Below are 18,037 nucleotides of genomic sequence, written 5' to 3' on the forward strand. Positions count from 1 at the left end.
CCCCGCCACCTGCTGGGTCTCATAATTTTAATGAGCTTATTTTATTACATTTAACGCACCGAGGAGCTGCCGCACGGAGATCATCATGCAAATGGTTTCTGTTTGAGCAGAGATTGCTTCGCTTCACATTCGTCCTTCGCCGTGGTCGTCAGTGGCCAAATCAAACTAATTCCAAGTTCAATAAACAAGCCTAAATGAATATACCCAACCCGGAGCAGTCATTCCTTAATCAGCAGCACCAGCCTCCGGGGCAGTGTAAATTCTTATGAAAATAAGCAACGTTGGCATTGGGCGAGCGGAAGTCATTGAGGGTTCCAAGGATGGCCCATGACCCCGCATCTCTTGCCGCATCGCAATCATAATCGAGTCGCTGGAGAGTCGACAAAAATCGATTAAAAGCTTAACCATTATCCCGCTTAAGCTGGTAAATGCCGTACAGCTAAATGCCAGGCGCACAATTAAATTTGGGGTGGATATTGTGTTAATATATGTATATTGTGTTAATTAAACGCGGACAGGTATGAGTTATTAGGAATCTTGTTAAAGATGTCCAGCTGGGCAGCCATGGCCATCGTATCTCGAATTTCCCATCGATTATATAGCACACGGGATAACGACACACTGCATTATCCTTTTACGTTTCCGAACGGATTACTCTGTCCTCCGCAACGGGCAGGCAATACCGCAAGAGGTAGCCGGAAAAGGGATCAAAAAGGATGCCAGAGTACATACAATTTTTTAGGGCCAAAAGCTGTTGGCCATCTGCACACTTGTGAGTGTATGGGGATGTGTGCCTAGTGCGAAGCCACCTCAAAATGAAAAAAAAAAAACGAAAAATAAAAAAGAAAAAAAGGGACGGGCCACTCAGACGCACAAACAAACAAACACTCAGGTATTCTCGCATGGAAGATGAAGAAATATTCGCGCCGCCAGCCGTCACTCTCGGGGGATTCATAACCAAATAAGCCGAATTTTTAAAGCATACTTTCCACCCACTGCTCCACCGCCAGCCAGGATTCAGCTGGATCCTTGGCAGGGATTCCCGGCGCGGCGACGCAGCTGAAATTTACGAAATGAAACTTTAAGCAGTGTGGAAAATGAAATTTAAATAACGATTTATTGCCTTTGAAGTATGATTATTTGCACGGTGGAACGAGGGACTAGGTAAACATCAGCAGCGCTGGCCAAATCGACATCTCGCATACCCTAGCATTCCAATGGACACCAATGTTATCAAATTTACCTTCCGTAAGAATAACTTAACTGCCAACTTGTCACTGTAGTAACGTAAATGAAATGAGATTCTTGAAACCCATTTATCAACTCCTACATTTAAGAAAGAACTTGAAGAACATGACTGGAGGGATGTTCTCCTCAGTAGTTAAAAAATAATAATGTTACTTTCTTTTAATCTTTTAATATCGAACTAGTTTGTAATAATAATCTCTATGCATACTTACTTAATTCTATTAAAAAGAGAGGAATTCGGCAAATACATATAAACTTATTTCCATTATTGTGTTCTTTCGTGCATTATTAACCTGCTCATTTGCTCGAAATATGTGAAAATTAGAAACGGATATCGGGTATCCTGTAAAAGCAAAGAAACCTATTACCTGTTAGTGGCATTAAAGGATGTGAGTGGCCGTACTCCGCCACCGGATGCGTCCGTTGTGCGTCCTGCCCCATAAGCGTAATAAAGAGCTGGGCATCTGGAATGGATTGGACGGATAGAGGTCGTCGGCAGGCGGCCCAAAACCCACGTATGGCACATATTCCACCGGCTCCACCTGCTCCATCTGCTCATATGGTACACCTGTCTGCCCGTGTGTGCTGGGTTATCAGGATCAAACGCCGGCGGCAGCAGACGAGGTCGCTCCTTTCGCTCGCTATCCGGCACTTGCTGCTCCTGCTGTCGCTGTCAATTCATCGCATTGGCATGAAATTGCTTTTTGCGATAGCTGGGAGGCAACAGCCAGCAACAAGTTGCGCCTATACTATACCCATACTATATATAGGACGTCTACACTCGGGCTCACAAAGTAAATGAGAAAAGGTTGCCCGGGTTGTTTGCCCGCCTGTTGATGTTTGTGGGCCTGGATCTACTTGGAAATTTGCGTGGCACAGGAAACAGGAAGTTGTCGAGGGGGCACGGGCATTGTTTATTCTACGTCGGCAGGCGGGAGGCCGCAAAAAGTCACCGGGAACCCTAACGATACGAAAATGCGTAAAGAGCTGCGAAAAGGGGCGCGCGTTCGGCGAGTGGGTGTGGCACTCGCGGCATGCAAATTACAAGCGGAATTTCGACTGCGGCCCACGAACTTCGATCGGTGGTGGGCGGATGGGCAGCGGGGCGTCGGGAGGGCGGGGCGAAGGGAATTAAATGCGAAAAACGAAAGGACCACGACAAAATATTCTCTCAAATGTAAGAAAACTGGCGGCGGGGTGCCGTCTCCGCCTGCTGCAGCTAAATGCCAAAATGGCAATTTGCTAAAGTTTTCCCGAGCAGCGAGCAGAAGACAAGGCAGTGGCCAGAGAGCTCAGATGGGGTGCCAGAATGGCAGGTTCAAGGGGGTTGGGACGAGATTTTCCGGGGGCCATAAAAGTCAAAGCTTGTCTGTTACACTCCCAATATTCTGTTGCACTGGAAAAAATAAATTACACCTACTTTGAAGGTTTGCAAACAAACTCAACGATGGGCTAATTACTTTTGCCAATTAATCATAATTCACACTCCTTACATTAGATTTCCAGAAGAGGTAATCACATAAATCATTAACTCGTTCAGCTAAAAATATATACATCATTTTCTATGATGTTCCCATAAAAATAATCACCAGTGACTTTAAATCGGAAAGAAAGGAAGTGTTGAAAGTATAAGCCTTTCTAAGTAAAACCTTTTGTGTAATTACCAAGAACTCATATTTATCAAGTCAATAGTTTCATATTAACTAGCTAAGTTTTCTTATAATTAGACTCAATGGGTGTTTAAGTGCAAAGAGCATAGATTTTCTTTGAGTGCACGTCAGCCTCTAGTAGATACTCGGGCCCCACTGCTCAGCATCCTGGCACTTGTTGAGCGTTTTGCAAACGAACGGCAACAAAAACGTGTCAAAGAAATTGAAATTCTGTGTGTAAGTTAGTGTGTTTTTCTTGTCTCCACTAAAAAAGAGCAGGTAAGCTCGCCTGCGATGTTAGTGGTACAGAAAAGAAAAAAAAAAAGTGGAGGCGACCTCTACGCCAACGGGGTTATAACATAATGCAGTCAGCTCACGATTGGTAAAATGTTCGGGGCGTTGAGGAAAATGGAGCTCGCTTGGTACTGGAAAACTCAGCTGCAAACCGATTGAACGACTACGCTTGTCTGTTGGATGGAGTTGGTCTTTGGCCTAGACACTCTCGACCTTGCCCCTTGGAAATGAGCTGTGAACCTGGCTTGGCCTTCTGGCTGCAGCTGCATCCTGTGGCTCCTGGTCTGCGCCATTAAATACATTCAACTGTCAAGGACATTTGTCCAGTTTAACCAAATGGTATATATCCGGATGATACTTTTGAACTTCTGCCAACTCCAAGTGCGTTAAATAGTTGAAACTGTTTGCACGAATGCGGATTTGAATGGGCGACTCATAATTGCACGGCCCATGAATTATGCAAACGCAAATTAACGTGGATTTTTTGTCGTTTGAAGGTGGAAACACCGTGTTGACACTGTTGATATGTGTGCACTTGAGTGGGGATACACATCGCATTTAATTTTCCGGCAGATTACGTTAACGGTCGCCAATGGCACATGGCAGCCTGATTTTCATTATTGTTCAATGGCGGAACCTCCAGAGAAATGGTCAAAGTGTGCATAATCAGTGGAGAGCTGCTGCACAGCCGTATATTTCACCCAAAAATATTCCGAACTGTATAAGTGGATTACGTCATGGAACTTGTCTGACCGTTCCTTGCATTTGAATTATAAATTTTATTTTGTCGTAATTATCAGGCGAGTGATTGTCAATCAGACCATTTAGCAGGTAACAGGATTAACATTCAAATGAGTTTAAATTATGATAATTTTCTCATACTAGTCATGATTTCGAAGAATAGGAGAGAGTTTGCAAAATAATCTGATTTAGAATAAATAGGATTTAAAATAAGCTTGAATAATTAAAGAAAGAGCATTGATTTAACTGTAATTAAATATTTAATATAAAAAGCTCACGATAAAAGGTATAGTACATCTATAGTCATTAAGGTATTTATAACAATCAAATCAAAATCTTAAATAAGAGTCACAGAGGCTTACCTTAAGGATTTAACTTATTTTGGTTTTTAACTTATGTTTGGAAAATTTTTAGTGCTTACCTTTCGGCAGTTAATATTGTTCCTAAATGTTTATTTACAGTTGCATACCTTTGGTCAGTTTTTAACGTTTATTATGAAAAAAGCTTTTCGACCATTTTTGTAAAAGGTGAAAAGCTGTTTTTTGATGTAAGCAAAATTTTACATCAAAGTAAAATACATTTGACAGCTTTTTAGTAGCTGCTTGGGTTACCATTTGACATGTTATTGTGTCAAATAATATGAAATATGTTAACATGTAGTCTTGTGTAACAGCGCTGTAAAAGTACGCTGCAAGAAATGTTATTTTAAAACGTTTTAAATTCGCTGTTACTTATAAACCTTTTTGTCCCAAAACAAAATTAATGAATATGTATTGAAAGTTAAAGAGCATTAAAATTTTCAAATTGATTACGAACTTTATTAAATGACTCTGCGGTTATGCAACTAAGCTCTAAATATAAAACAGTCGACTAATATTATCTAAGATTAGCATTGCATAAAAAGTGTGTATCAGACACTTATAACTATGTACATGTAGAAATAATAAAGGAATTTCATTTATGGCAATGGGTCGTGTACAACGGCTCGTCTGTGCATCACTAGGATACTCTACTTGTTGAAGTTCTCGATCTGCTGGAGCACCCAGCTGCGGGAGGCCGACTGGCAGACGATTACGCCCGATCGCTGCTGGATGAGCTGATCCTTGGGAGGCTTCGGCGCAATCTGTGGCGGCTGATGGGGACGCGGTCCCAGCGGAGGCGGTGGTGGAGGCGGACTACTGGGGCGGCGTAGATGGACATCGTAGACCCCGGAACGCTTCTCGTTGTCATCGCTGTAAATGGCCGAGTCGCGGAAATCATTCTCAAGGCTATCCTCCACATGCTGCTCGTACTCGAAGGTGGCGCCTGGCGAATCCACGCCGGATCTCTTGCGCTGCTGCTCGCACATGCTGTCGGTGGAGGAGGAGGTCAGTGAGAGGACCGAGTCTCGTTCCGAGTGGTTCAGGACCCCCCGTCCAAATAGAGCCTTGGGATCAGCGTAGTCCACATGGGCCATCCTCTCACCCACCGCCTCGCTGCCCTGGCGATGCAGCACACTCTGACGGCACATCTCGGTCACATCGGAAACCCGGCGTTCCGGCGGTCGGTTGGAGCGTCCGAAGGCCATGCTCAGATTGTCTATGGACTTCAGAGCCCGTGGCAGCAGCGAACTCTCCGATCCCGAAACTGAGTTCTTCGGCAAGGGACGCGATCCGTGCTCTTGCACCGCCTCCATCAAAAGATTTATCACTGTGCTCTGGCTGTCTCGTTTCAGCGTGGACTCCGATCCATTTGAGGATGTCGAAGTGGTGGAGGAACTGCAACTATCTCTCTGCACTACCTCCTCGCCCACTCGCTGCAGAACTCCTTCGGGTGAGTAGACTAGGGTCACGTAATCTGATTCCGGTCGTGAGGCTGCGGGAGCATTCTTTGATCGCTTCTTCAGCATCTGCGAGGACTTGGCTCGCCCCAGCACCGGTGAGAATTTGTAAGGCACGTGGACATTGCGCAGCAGAGTCTCGTAAATGGGCTCCTCGCTCACTGAATCAACCTCTTCGAGTGGTTTCTTCTCCTGCTCATCCAGTTCCAAAGGTGGTGGAGATCTCGACGGTGGACGCGGAGGCGGCAGAATGGGTCCACGACTTATATCGGGACTCACGGGACTCACTGGACTTTCGCGCCTCTTCTGTTGCTTGTTGTAGATCCTCTCAAATTCCTTGTTGTTCTTTAGCAAATCAAGGACAATCTGTGCATCTCGCTTTGACTTCTCTGCTGGGGAGAGCAGTTCCGTCTCGTGTTCTGGGCTGTAATACTGATCCTGCGTGGACTCATCCAGTGTGGCGGCTTCTTGGGCCAGTTCGATTTCCCCATCTGGACGCAGCTCTTCGGTGGACTCGGTTATCTTCAGTACAGTCGAACTACTGCTATCGAATTCGCTGAGATCCATGTAGAACCTGGAGCAGCTCTTGGTGGTGCTACTTCGTTGCTTCTTCAAATTGGCTATCTTTTTGGGCATCGTCTTGTGGTTGTATTGCTTGACTTCAAAGAATCCCTTCCCCTTGGTCTTGCGCTCGGTGAGATCGGGCTTGCTTCCCCTCAAAGAGGCTGCGCTATCCTCGTCTTGTTCCCGTTCCCTCTCAGCCTCCTCGTCCAAGCTAAAGCCTCCGATCCGGGGAACCGACTTACTGCGCTCCTTGAGTGCCTTGTAACTGAAGACGGGCGAATGTGACTTGGCACTGCGACTGCGCTGATCCCGCAGAATGCAGGAACACGGTTCTATCCGCTCATCCTGTTTCGCATCCTGGTCGCACTTACAAGGCTCCTTCACCGGCGTCTTCGTCTCCTCCTTCACCGCAGCATCTCTTTTGCGATATCTCATTGCAGCAGCAAGTTTCTGCAGAGCAGTATCGTCCAGGCTATTATTTCTGGCCAGAGGCTTCGAGGGCTTCGCCTGGCTAACCGATTCCTCCTCCTGCTCCAAGGACTCATTGAAACTGTCGAAGGAACTGGAGTTGGCCACCGTCTTCCGCTTGAACTTTGAGTTCCGCTGGCGTATCTCACTCCTCCGGCATGCGTTCCTTCGCTCCAGGTAAGTTGGAGTCGAGTTACTTCCCGAGTGAAGGCTCCACTTCCATGTGCTGCGATCTGGCGTGCGATCTGCGTTTAAGGACAATCCATTAGTCATGATCTGATTAAGTGGTTCACAGGCAATGATAAGCGGTGGGGTGAGTGGTGGTGGGGGATTGTGAGCGAAAAACAAACACCAGTGAGAATGCATTCTAAGATATCAGTCAGCTGTAGATCATGCGGTCTTTTTGGAATTGATTGATTAGTTAGTGCTGGTTAGTAGTACGTGGCGTTCTCAGTACGATTATGTGTTTGGGGTTAGGATGCATGCAAACAAAACACAGACCCCGTTCGAGTTAGAAGGCCAATTAAAGCTAGCAATCCAAGTACGGTTCTCGCAATACTTACTACGCTCTTCGGACACCAGAGTTACATTTAGCGAAGACTACGATTACGATTAGCATGTTTAACAACTAGATGTACGGGGGCTTACAGTTGTCTATTTAGCCCTTATTTTCTGTCTGATCGGATTTTATTTGTTTTTTTTTTGGTGGGTTATCAGTCTCTGGGTGTGGGGATTTAGCCTTAGAACGCCTTAAGCACTAGTCAAAGTTTTTTCGTTTCTTTGTTTTGGGGTGTTTAGTTTTAGAATGCATCTCTGGTAGTACTACAACGGTAAACATATAGCAATTCGTAGAGTAGAGTTAGATCAATTTGAATTAGTACTAAAGTAGGACACCAACAAAGCGCGGTAGTTTGTGGGCCAAAACCTCCTAACGATCCAGGAAAGTGGGCGCCCGAGGTCCGCAATTAAAATGCGCCTACATCGCTCCCAAGTAATAAATCAGTCCGCCGCCGAGGCGTCGACAGATCTGGCACGATTTTGGCGAAAGGCTAGCGACTCGCTTGCCACTTGGTTATGTCACTTGGTCGCAGCTGGAGCGTGCGAATCATAAGTGCACCGCGCGAAAGTCATCCATGTGGTCGGGATTAAGGAGAGCCTCGACTAACAGTGCAGTGAGAGAAAATTTTTCTTATTTCATCCATGTATTACTGACTTATTTAGCAATTATACCAAATGTTGCGATTACCGGACACTTCATTCTTGTACAAACGGTTTTAGATTATACTTCCATCCAATCCAATTAGTTACTCAGATATTAGTTTAGGTTAGTGAAAAGATTTTTTATAAATATATAGACTTGATTTCGCTGCACTTTTCTCAGAGTGGCTCTCCTTCTTCCAGGCCGACAGTCATTACCTAACTATAACAAGTACCCGCATGTGCATAACTGTTAGGCACTTCATCATCTCGTGCAGTCCCCAATCCAAATCGTTAAGTGTTTTGGCCACATGACAAAAAACACAACACAAACGGTGGGAAGAGGGGGTAAAACGAAAAGTAAAACAAAGTAAAAAAAACTAAAACAGCAAGAGCCCTAGAGCCAAGTCGCGGCTAAGCCGTGCTATCCAAGTTAGCCAAGTGGGTAGCACTAACCTTCCTCGTTGCCCAGCTGATAGACCAGCTCCTTGGCGCGCATCGGAATGTCTAGCTTCTCCAGCATGACACCTTTGATGTGCTGCGTCCAGATGCGCTTCTGGTCACGATTCCGGGCCGTCAGTTTGATTTGATGGCGCGGTTCGTCGAAGGGGATGACATAGAAGCTGGTCGGTTCACCGGGCAAGTGCTCGCTCAGCATCAGATTGTTTTGCTGAAAGATTGGTGCATTACGAAGATAATTCATGGATCGGAGGAGCTTCCAAACTCACCGAAATGTAAGTCTTGAACTGCAGGCGTCCGTCCTCCTTTTGCTTGGTGATGATCAGCATGGTGGCGAATAGGAGTACCAGGCGTTGTTTGTTATGCTGCTCCATCAGCAGGCCCTCTTGGCGCAGCTCTCCCAGAACAGTGAGCTCTATAGAGGGTGAGGGAAAGAGTTTAGTTTGGGGCCCAGGAAGAGGCTTAAGTGGCTCCCACACTCACCTGGTCCCAGCCAGCCGTCCAGAATGCCGGACAGCTCCTTGACGCGACTCTGCTGCTCCTGCTTTCGCTTCACCTGGTCAATGTTGTGCGCCACCTGGCGCATGATCACATGGGCCTCGACCACCTCCTTCACATCGCAATGCTTGCGCAAGCTCTGTTTGGATGGAAAAGTATATGGTTAAGGACTGTCACTTGGGTCACCCACTTTTCCCACTTACGTCCAGCAGCAGATGGTACTTGAGGATGCGCTGCACCGGCTTCAGGAGGTAGGACCCCAGGGGCAGGCGATGTTGGAGCAGCTTCTGCGTGGAGGCGAGCAGAGAGTACGTGTGCGTGGCCTGCAGCAACTTGGTCAGCAACGATATGGCTTCCGGGTAGCTTGTGCTGTGGGGAATCGGGATTTATGACATGTGCTTTAGGTCTTCATCATGGTCGGCATTAAATCTGAATTTCAAATCAGTCGCTGGGAGCAGTGTGGTCAGTTTGGGCAGTGGGAGGCACGATGATGAATGCGGCGTGTCATTGGAGGCGACAAATCAAACCGCTGCCATCGCATCCCGCTCTCCAAATTGGCATCGCGGCCAGGTAAACGTCCGCGTTTAAATGGAACATGGCGTGCTTGGATTGCCAAGAGACGGCATCGCCATCGACATCACCATCGCTGGCGTTTTGTGTCGTTTTGTTTCGTGTCATGCTGCTAGCTAACTCCTAGCCTATCGAGATCGTTTTGGCCGTCGTTACCGTTCTTGGCAAACGGCTATGGTCACAAAAACAGTATCGAAGATGGAGCGACCAAGCGAAGCCAGAGCGGAGATCTCACCCAGAATACTCAACTAGGAGTAAGCCACTATCATTATTCACTTAAATAAATATTAGGTAAGTTACCAGGATTCCATCTATAGGGATTACTCAAACTGCTCCCAGGGGTTTGTTGAGATATTATATACCGATATACTCTACCACCCACTCACCAGTAGGTTGTGTACACATCAAAGCCATCACGCAGGTCAATGAAGCACCTTGCGATCCTCCCAGGATCCCTTCCCGTGTTGATAAGTCGCTGCAGAAGCATCGAGTTGAATTCATAAATCTCTTCAATGTTGGCGAAGAGTATTTGCAATTCGTCTACGCGCAGGCACGCACGCTCCTTCCAGTCTAACAAGTACCTAAAATAATACAATGTCAGATGCTTGAACGAAAAGTAAGTCTGGAGGAGTACGTACCCCTTGATGACCTGACCCAAATCCTCGACGAAGCTTCGTTCCGAGTCCACGATCTCCAGGCAGGTTTTCTCGAGGACACTCATCGCCGGTGGATGGTGTTGGTCGCCCAGCTCGTTCTCACTCTCCGCCAGACTTTCCACGCTGGCCAAATAGGAAGTGGCCATCAGTTTTCCATTGAGCAGTTGGTCCGAGCCGGAACTGGAACTGGAGGAGGTGGAGCAGATGGAGGAGGAGGACAGCGGGCGATTGTTCAGCCTGGCCAGCTCACTTAGGCGAGCTGCAAACTTGGGCTTGATATCGGTGAGCCTGTCCAGACTCTCCGCAGACAGCTTGTTGGCCTCCTCCAGCTCAGCCAGCTGTTCGGCAGTGGGCAGCTTAATAGGTACTCCACCGCCCAAAGTGCTGGCCTTGGCGCCCAAACTCTTGATGCGGGCATAGGTCAGCAGCGGGGAACTGCAGATCGTGGAGGCACATGCGGCGGAGGAGCTCCTGACCAGTGGCTTGTTAACCAGTGTTTTGTTAACCGCTTCTATTAGCTCCGCCCTTGGATCCAAGTCTCCTGGATCCGCCAGAGTCAATCTTTCCATATGCTGCGCAACCAGATCGAAGTTAATGGTGTCTACTATATCCACGGGACTCAGTGGCTCACTGCACACGAACTCCTTTGCTTTGGTTGCACTGGGAGTGGGCGTGGCCGGAGTTCCGGGAGTTGCGGGCTTGGCATGCAGCAGTTGCGCACTGGTGGCCGCCAACTGCTCCATTTCGATCAGCTTGATGCTCTGCTGGGAATCGTACCGCGGCAGGGTTAGTTTACGCCCTTGAAACGGATGCCCATCGAAATGGAAGGGTGTGCCTGGTACCGTTTTGTTCGTTGGTGTCCGATCCTCGTCCTGCGGCTTGGATTTCTCGAAAGCGGCGAAGGCCACCGAGTTCAAATACTCGTTGCTGGAATCGAAGGTCGACACCAGTTCGCTGCCAGACTGGGTGGACAACTTGCCGGTGTTCTTGGACAGCGGTATGTGCGAGAGCTTCAGCTTGGGTGTGGAACCAGCGGCAGGTGGTGTTCCGCTATGACCGGTCTTTATATACCTGCCCTGGATGGGACTCCTCGGGGATTGCTGCTGATGCTGTTTCAGTGCCTCCGCGGACACCGCCTCCACTGGTTGAATTTCCGAATGCGTGATGATCCTGTGAACATTGGGCGAAAGGATGCGGATGTTGCTACCCCGTCGACTGCTGCCACTCGAGGCTATGCTGCTGCTGCTGCCGTGGATCTGCGACTCCTGGCCTCTGCGCTGCACCAACCTGCTCAACTGAGCGCCATCCGGTTCGTCCCGCAGGCCCGCAACCACCAGTGGAGCGGGCGGCTCCTGGTGGCCCAAATGGGTGCTGGAGCTGGCTAGCGTGTAGCTAGCAGACTGGTCATCGCTGGTGGGGACACTCGAACAGCTGCCAGTCGATGAGCCAGTGCTGCTGCTGCTGCAGTTACTGTTGCTCCTCTTGGGCGTCGAGTCGCCGCTGCTGGATGCCTTCGATTCGTGAGATGTCGCAGTGGGAGCAGCTGCCACGCCCCCCGCGGCAAAGCTGTTTGTCAATGTGTCGTAGATGCCCAGCAGCGAAGGTGCCAATTCGGTGGAGCTGCCTGCAATTCGAAAATAAGGTAATGGGAACTTTAGTGCACATTCTTAAAAAACAATACACTTAAAACTAGAAATAGTATATAATTTTGTAAATAAACAAATTCTTTTTCTTAGAAGGTACTATAATTTATACGAGAACACGTTTCCAATGAATTTAGAACGCAATTTTTATATGAAAGCAAGCAAACAGCGTGATGACTAATTTGGATGATAAGTCCCGACGAGTTCTTAACCTCGTAAGCGCGTGGCTAGTGGGCGGTGTCTAATGCCCCCACCCCAGCCAATCTGGAGACCCAACCCAACAATCGATCCCCGGCGACCGAGGTGCTGCAATGTTGATGGGCCTGCGCGGCACACATGCTCATAATCCCCCGATATTTGCCATAATTTTGTTGCATAAAATGATTTATGCCGGGGCAAACAGCGGACGGTGCCGCATTGTGGATGGCTGATGTATTGAGTTGTTTAGCCCCAGGATGCATGGCCAACGAGCCCCAGTCAGAACGTGGCCATCAGTCAGAGTGTGTGCATTCTGGCTCCGCCTCGGAGCTGGAGCTGGAACTGTTGCTGGAGTTACTTGGCCTGGTCTGCTGCATAAATAGGTAGGTTGCTGCTGTTCGCCTGCCTGGCGGCCTGACATGTGAATTGATATGCCAACGCAACATGGCTAAAACCGCAAGGCAACAAGCAAGCGGCAACAGGCAACAAGCAACATGAGGCAACATGAGGCAACTGCAGGCAACTGCAGGCAACTGCAGGCAGGCGGCAGGCAGCAACTGCTGCAACATGGCAGAACAACGACCCGAGTCAACGGCAATTGGCATGAACATTCCGTGGCTCGCTCATCATTTCTCACAAACGGTTCAATTAATCAAATGCGCTCACAACTGCGGATTTAATAACATTATCGACAAGGGGAACTTGATCCATAAATTACAGATCGCGTCAGTCAACAGTCAATGGTGCATGCAGGCACTTTTAATGATGGCCTGCAAATTGCAGTTCAAGCCGGTATCGCATTCTATACACATGTGGCTTCTAAAAATATAAATATAAAAAACATACAGGCATCTGCAACTCCAGCGGGCGAGTGGGAATGCCCCGCTTCGTCTTGGCCCAACTTCATTAAGGCCACTGTTTATGTGATTATCTCTTAGCACATTTGGCTAACAACCCAACAGCGTAACAGCCTAACATCCTAACAGCCCATACATCTCACTTCCCGGCGTAGACAGGCTGAGCAAATCAGGCAATTAACTTTTTAAGACAAAACTGCGGCCCACGTTGCGGCTACCGGTTTTCAGCTATTCCGATTTTTTCCTGGCACTAGCATCATCCTCAACCACATGGACATCCACATGCACATCCACATCCAGATTCAGCATATCCCCAGTAGCCGACGGGGCACTTTTCTCCTAATTGCGAATGGTGTCAATGTGGCCTGGGTTCGGTTGGTTTTTCCCCTTTTTTCCCCTTTTCTTCGGTTTTTTTCTTTTTTTTTTGCCTGGTTGGGCAACATTTTGCCAAGCCACGAACAACAATTAGTTGGCATGAGTAGTGCCACGCCCACTGTCAGACCGCCGCTGTGCCGCCTGTCTTTTCGGGCAGACTGACGACAAGTCGTAAACATGATTTGTACATTTAATTTTCCATCATTCTATTTGATTATTTTGCGTGGGCCGCAAACGCAGACATTGCAGATATTCGCATTCGCCCATCCAGCATCCAATAGATAGTTTTGCTAACTCGGATGCCAGATACTAACCCGCCGTCATCCTGCAGGCTGACCCAGTTTTCACGACGAAGCGTTTTGCTTAATTGCTAAAACGTGGGCCGCGACGACAGGTTCTCCAATGGGTTTTAATGCACAGCACAAAAATGAGGCATATTGCCTCAAAAAATTACTGCTGCAACTATAAAAGGTTATTAATCATATTCTTTTACTGTTTTGCTTAGCAAGGAAGCCCCTCATCTCGCTGGAATACGTTATCTTACCTTAGCTTGCCTTTAATGAAAAATTAAAGTTTAAACAAAAGATCTCGCATTATGTAAATATTTTTTCCTGTGCAATTGTAGTGTCTAATCATTGCCACTTGCCGGCAAGCATTTAATTAAAAGCCAACAGCTGTGGTCGTTCCAAACTATTTATGGCATAATTCCGTCGAGACCTGGGTAAAATGTTGGCCACGCCGGACTAATCTGAAATCTGGAATCCAGGCGGCGATCTCCGCAACCGGAGTGGGCAACAAATTCAGCCTGTCAACCAGGCGAAACAATGCAAAGTAAGCTTTCTGTCATTTTGCAATTTGCAATTGGAGTAGCCCACCTCACGGCTGCACAAAAAGCAAAAAGGGTGTCAGGGCCAGTATGGAAAAAGAAGAAGGAGCTGGAGGCGGCGGTGGAGGTGGAGATGGAGGTGGAACTCCATCCGCCGTCTGGTTTCATTTTCAAAATCCAAATCCCTTTAATGCCCCGGCGACAAAGTGTCTTATGTCCACAGACATAGCCGTAATTTTCTGCAGCGACTTCAGGTGTCCGCTTCGCACCTGGGGCAAGCACCCAAAGCCACCAATTTATGGCCGGCCTGACACAATTTCATAAGGCCCCAAAGGCTCCATCTTCGAGTCGGAGTCGAACTGGAAGTACGGGCTAAAGATTACGCGATTGTGGCTAAAAATAGCAGGCCATATAGCAGCTAAAGGTCAACCGGCCCGAAGATGCAGCTGCTATCTTCTGACTGATTTACAAGCCAAGTGCAAGTCGCTCATAAGTTGGCCCCACTCGACTTGCCACTTGCGACATTGAATTATGCGCGCCGAGCGAAAGTGCTGTCATCGCCAACGGAATCTGTAGCTGTAGCTGTATCTGTATCTGAATCCGAAACCGAATCCAAATCGAAATCGACAGCGTTCAAACGTTGCACCTCCGGATGGAATGGGACGCAATGGATTGGTATGCGATGACATTTTATTTATGCACGGCGTGGCCAGCTGTTGAGAGCATTAAATTAATGCGCTTAGTGGCCATCATCGATGTCCCAGCTCGGCGTCTGGCAATTGATATTTTAATCGCCATTTCATTTTGTCTGCCGCAACTTGGCTTGGCGCCATGCTAAGTCCGGTGTTTAGGGAGCTGCTACACAGACAGAAAATTTCAGTTAGAAATTAAAAAGATAGAAAAAGCTAATCTATGGACTATTCTTTCATATCAAACATTTTTGCAGATTTTAAACATTTTTGCAGAATGCGGAATGACTCACAAAACAATATAAATTACAATTAAATACTTAAGCCCTTGTAGATATGATGTATATATCGATAAATTTATCAGGCATTTATATTAAAATTAAATTCGAAATCGAATTCAACCCTTTTTTCTGTGTGCAGGTTATCAACCATCATTACGAACTTGGGCCCATACGTGTTCCCTGTTCGCTCGCTTTGTGGGCACGCATTTTGCAACTCCCAATTAAAATGTTATTCAATGCGTCGCGTTGAATGCGACTTATAAACACATAAACACATTTCCCCTGATAAGACGACGACCTGAAAGCCACAACTTTAATGGCGCTTAACTCAAACGATATTGCCGTAAACAGAAGCCAAAACCGAAACTGAAATAGCGGCTGAAAACCGAACTGGAATGGGAAAACGGAAGTGGAATCCGTCTGGCAAATGGTCACAAGAGTTGGCAAATTTTCAAGGCACATGTGTCGGGAAAAACTGCAGGCAATAAAACACAGCTGAACAACAATGTTTCAACAAAGATGGGGAAATTCCGATCGATAGGGAAACATTTTGCTCGGTTGAGAAACTAAGAACTGTGTGCCAGCAAGAAATATAATAAAAATATATGGGCCTTTAAAATCAAGTTATAAAACAGGAAATATATGTACATTTCATAGAACCGTACTGAAGATAAAAGTCTATAGTTTACATGCAAGCATTAAATATATTTTTAGAATATAATAAAAAGATTGGATATTAATATAAACACCTTTAAAGAGATATTTAATAAACTTTCGCAATTACTATTTTTAAGCATATTGAAAAGCATTTTAAGCCCATTTAAGCCTAGTTATTAAAATCTGTATAAAGTGGCTTTGCTTGGCCATTAAAACTAAGATCCATTCTTCAACCAAGCCAATTGCTGCTAATGTTCGTTAAGAGTCATTCATAGTTTCTCGAGGATTAACGACCGTTTCCGCTTTCCTCCAGCTAAAACTTAAAGAGCCTCCACAAATAGGCTGGAAATTCTTTTGAAATTGAGCGAATCTCGCAGACGCATAAGCATAAAAATTCCTGCAGATGCGCCTCCCTCACGGAGGGCAATGGATTTGGTTGTTATTTTTAGCCCGTGCTGGATATCCATGGATCGGAGCCACTTAAACGACGTCTGTGCGCTGCTCATCCAAGCCATCGCAATAGCAAATAACACGGCAACTTTTGCTTTTAGCAAAGACCCCATATATCACCCCAACCCCCCCATTTGAGGCAACCCCTCAGCGCCCGCGTTTCCAGCGAAAAGTGAAATCCTTTTAAAGCGGCAGCAAACAAAAATCTAGGAAAATGTCGCCTCCAAAAAGTTATAAATCTTGTTCATATTTGCACGTGATGGTAAAGCCGCACAGCCACAGCCAAAGCCAGACTTTCAGGCCAGGTTGGGAAGCCATAAATGTCACAAGAGGCGGCCAAGAGCGGCCTGGCATATTAGTTTTCCACGGAGCGAGTGGCAAAACGTGCTAAATTCCATGGGGCAGACGTCCATTAAAGAGCCGCGGCCTGGCCGAAACATGCCACAGCTGAAAAGTGCTAAAATCTCATAAAACATTGCCTGACTGCTGATTCTAAATTAACTTTGGCTTCCCCGCAGGCACAGTGATTCCAGATCGAGGTAAAAACGTGTTCCAAATAGAACGTAGCTCTACTTTCTAGCAAAGATTAAATGGGACATACGCACATATAGCAGTATATTATAATACAAATTAATACAAGACATTCTTCCATTTCATGAGTACATATTTGAGGATTTTAATAGCTTGCTGTTTATGATCCATTACTTATTCATATGCATTAATATAAAATCTTTCTATGTAAAGCTGAATCCCATAAACGCACTGTGCCTGCCTCTCTCTTTTTTCCCATCCTGGCAGGCGACACTTCAGCCGAGGAGTGGAGTGAGCGGAGTGGAGTACAGTGGAATGGAGTGGAGCAGCCGGAGCTGTTGCACTTTGCACTTCAGTCCAAGGAGGCGGGTCTGAGGTGCAGCCCGACGTGTTTTTGAGGAACTTCCCTTCGGCCGATGGCATCTCGTGCATTTTCAATGGCCTCCCTTTACTTTGACATGACGAGCTGCGTGACTGTGGCGTTTTGAGGATCTCCTGGCCGTAAAACGCTGTCCATGATGAATGGCAACTAAGCGAAAAATGCATAAATGTGTGAACAAATTTTGCCCACTAAATATAGCCGCATCGACTGCAAAAACTAATCTCGCGAAAAAGTGCAGGGCATTCACCTTAAGCTTGTGCCGTTGGCGGTGCCAAATATGGTGGCTCTTTGGATCTGCTTACATGGTCATGACCAGTTCAAGGGCTGGGTGAAATTGCCATGCAAATAAAGATATCAGCCGGGTGGAAAAAGGCAGTGGGATTGGCGCCATTATGTAAGGCCATCGCATTTAATTAGCCACTGAAGCTGCAAATATGGAAAGCGGTTTTTGGTCAGGGCCAAGAAACACTAATCTCTGCGGACGGGCAACATTTTCGTGCGGTTTCAGCACGTTGTGGTTTTCGCTTTCGAAATCAATTTTCAATTTTCCCATATCGCACACGCATCGCAGAGCCGAAAGCCAATGAGCCAAAAGCAGCCAGGAAATGTCAGTCAGGGCTTAGGCTTTTTGCCGCTGCTCTGCTGATTGATTAATGTGGAGCACGATTGCATAAGGGATTGCAGTTGCGCTCGCAGTCGCAGTCGCCGAAAATCTCGCATCTACGTGGGCGACACACTGGTAACCCAGTCAAGCCATCAGTCAGTCAATCACTCACTCACTTACCCACTTGGAGGTGGAGTGGTAGGTGGATTGGTGGATCGGTGGGAGGAGTGGGAGTTGTCGCGCATATAGAGACCCCGTCTGTCTGGTTTGAAGGCCAAGATATACCACACCGATATAGTTGAGTGCGGACCCACTCGAGGGTAGTGTTGACTCTAGATAGGAGCTGGACAACCCGACGTCCAGACAGTTGGTATTGGCTTC

The 18,037-nt window shown here is 47.0% G+C and overlaps 1 protein-coding gene across 2 annotated transcripts in view; it reads right to left on the reverse strand.

Moving 5' to 3' along the window:
- Positions 1-4,728: 4,728 nt before the first annotated feature.
- The window catches only part of LOC6609813, a 41,695-nt gene continuing 28,386 nt past the window's right edge, over positions 4,729-18,037 (reverse strand). The window contains exons 2-8 of one of the 2 annotated variants that reach the window (XM_032714819.1): positions 10,146-11,787; positions 9,894-10,088; positions 9,141-9,306; positions 8,923-9,076; positions 8,709-8,854; positions 8,437-8,650; positions 4,729-7,028 (exon numbers count right to left, since the gene is read on the reverse strand). In XM_032714819.1, coding sequence (XP_032570710.1) covers positions 4,942-7,028; positions 8,437-8,650; positions 8,709-8,854; positions 8,923-9,076; positions 9,141-9,306; positions 9,894-10,088; positions 10,146-11,787 — 4,604 coding nt within the window. In that variant the 3' untranslated portion in view covers positions 4,729-4,941. Of the gene's footprint in view, positions 7,029-7,477; positions 7,606-8,436; positions 8,651-8,708; positions 8,855-8,922; positions 9,077-9,140; positions 9,307-9,893; positions 10,089-10,145; positions 11,788-18,037 lie in introns of those variants that run through there. The other variant, XM_032714820.1, reaches the window with a different exon arrangement.

The sequence above is a fragment of the Drosophila sechellia genome, chromosome 2R, assembly GCF_004382195.2.
Source record: "Drosophila sechellia strain sech25 chromosome 2R, ASM438219v1, whole genome shotgun sequence".
Classification (NCBI taxonomy): domain Eukaryota; kingdom Metazoa; phylum Arthropoda; class Insecta; order Diptera; family Drosophilidae; genus Drosophila; species Drosophila sechellia.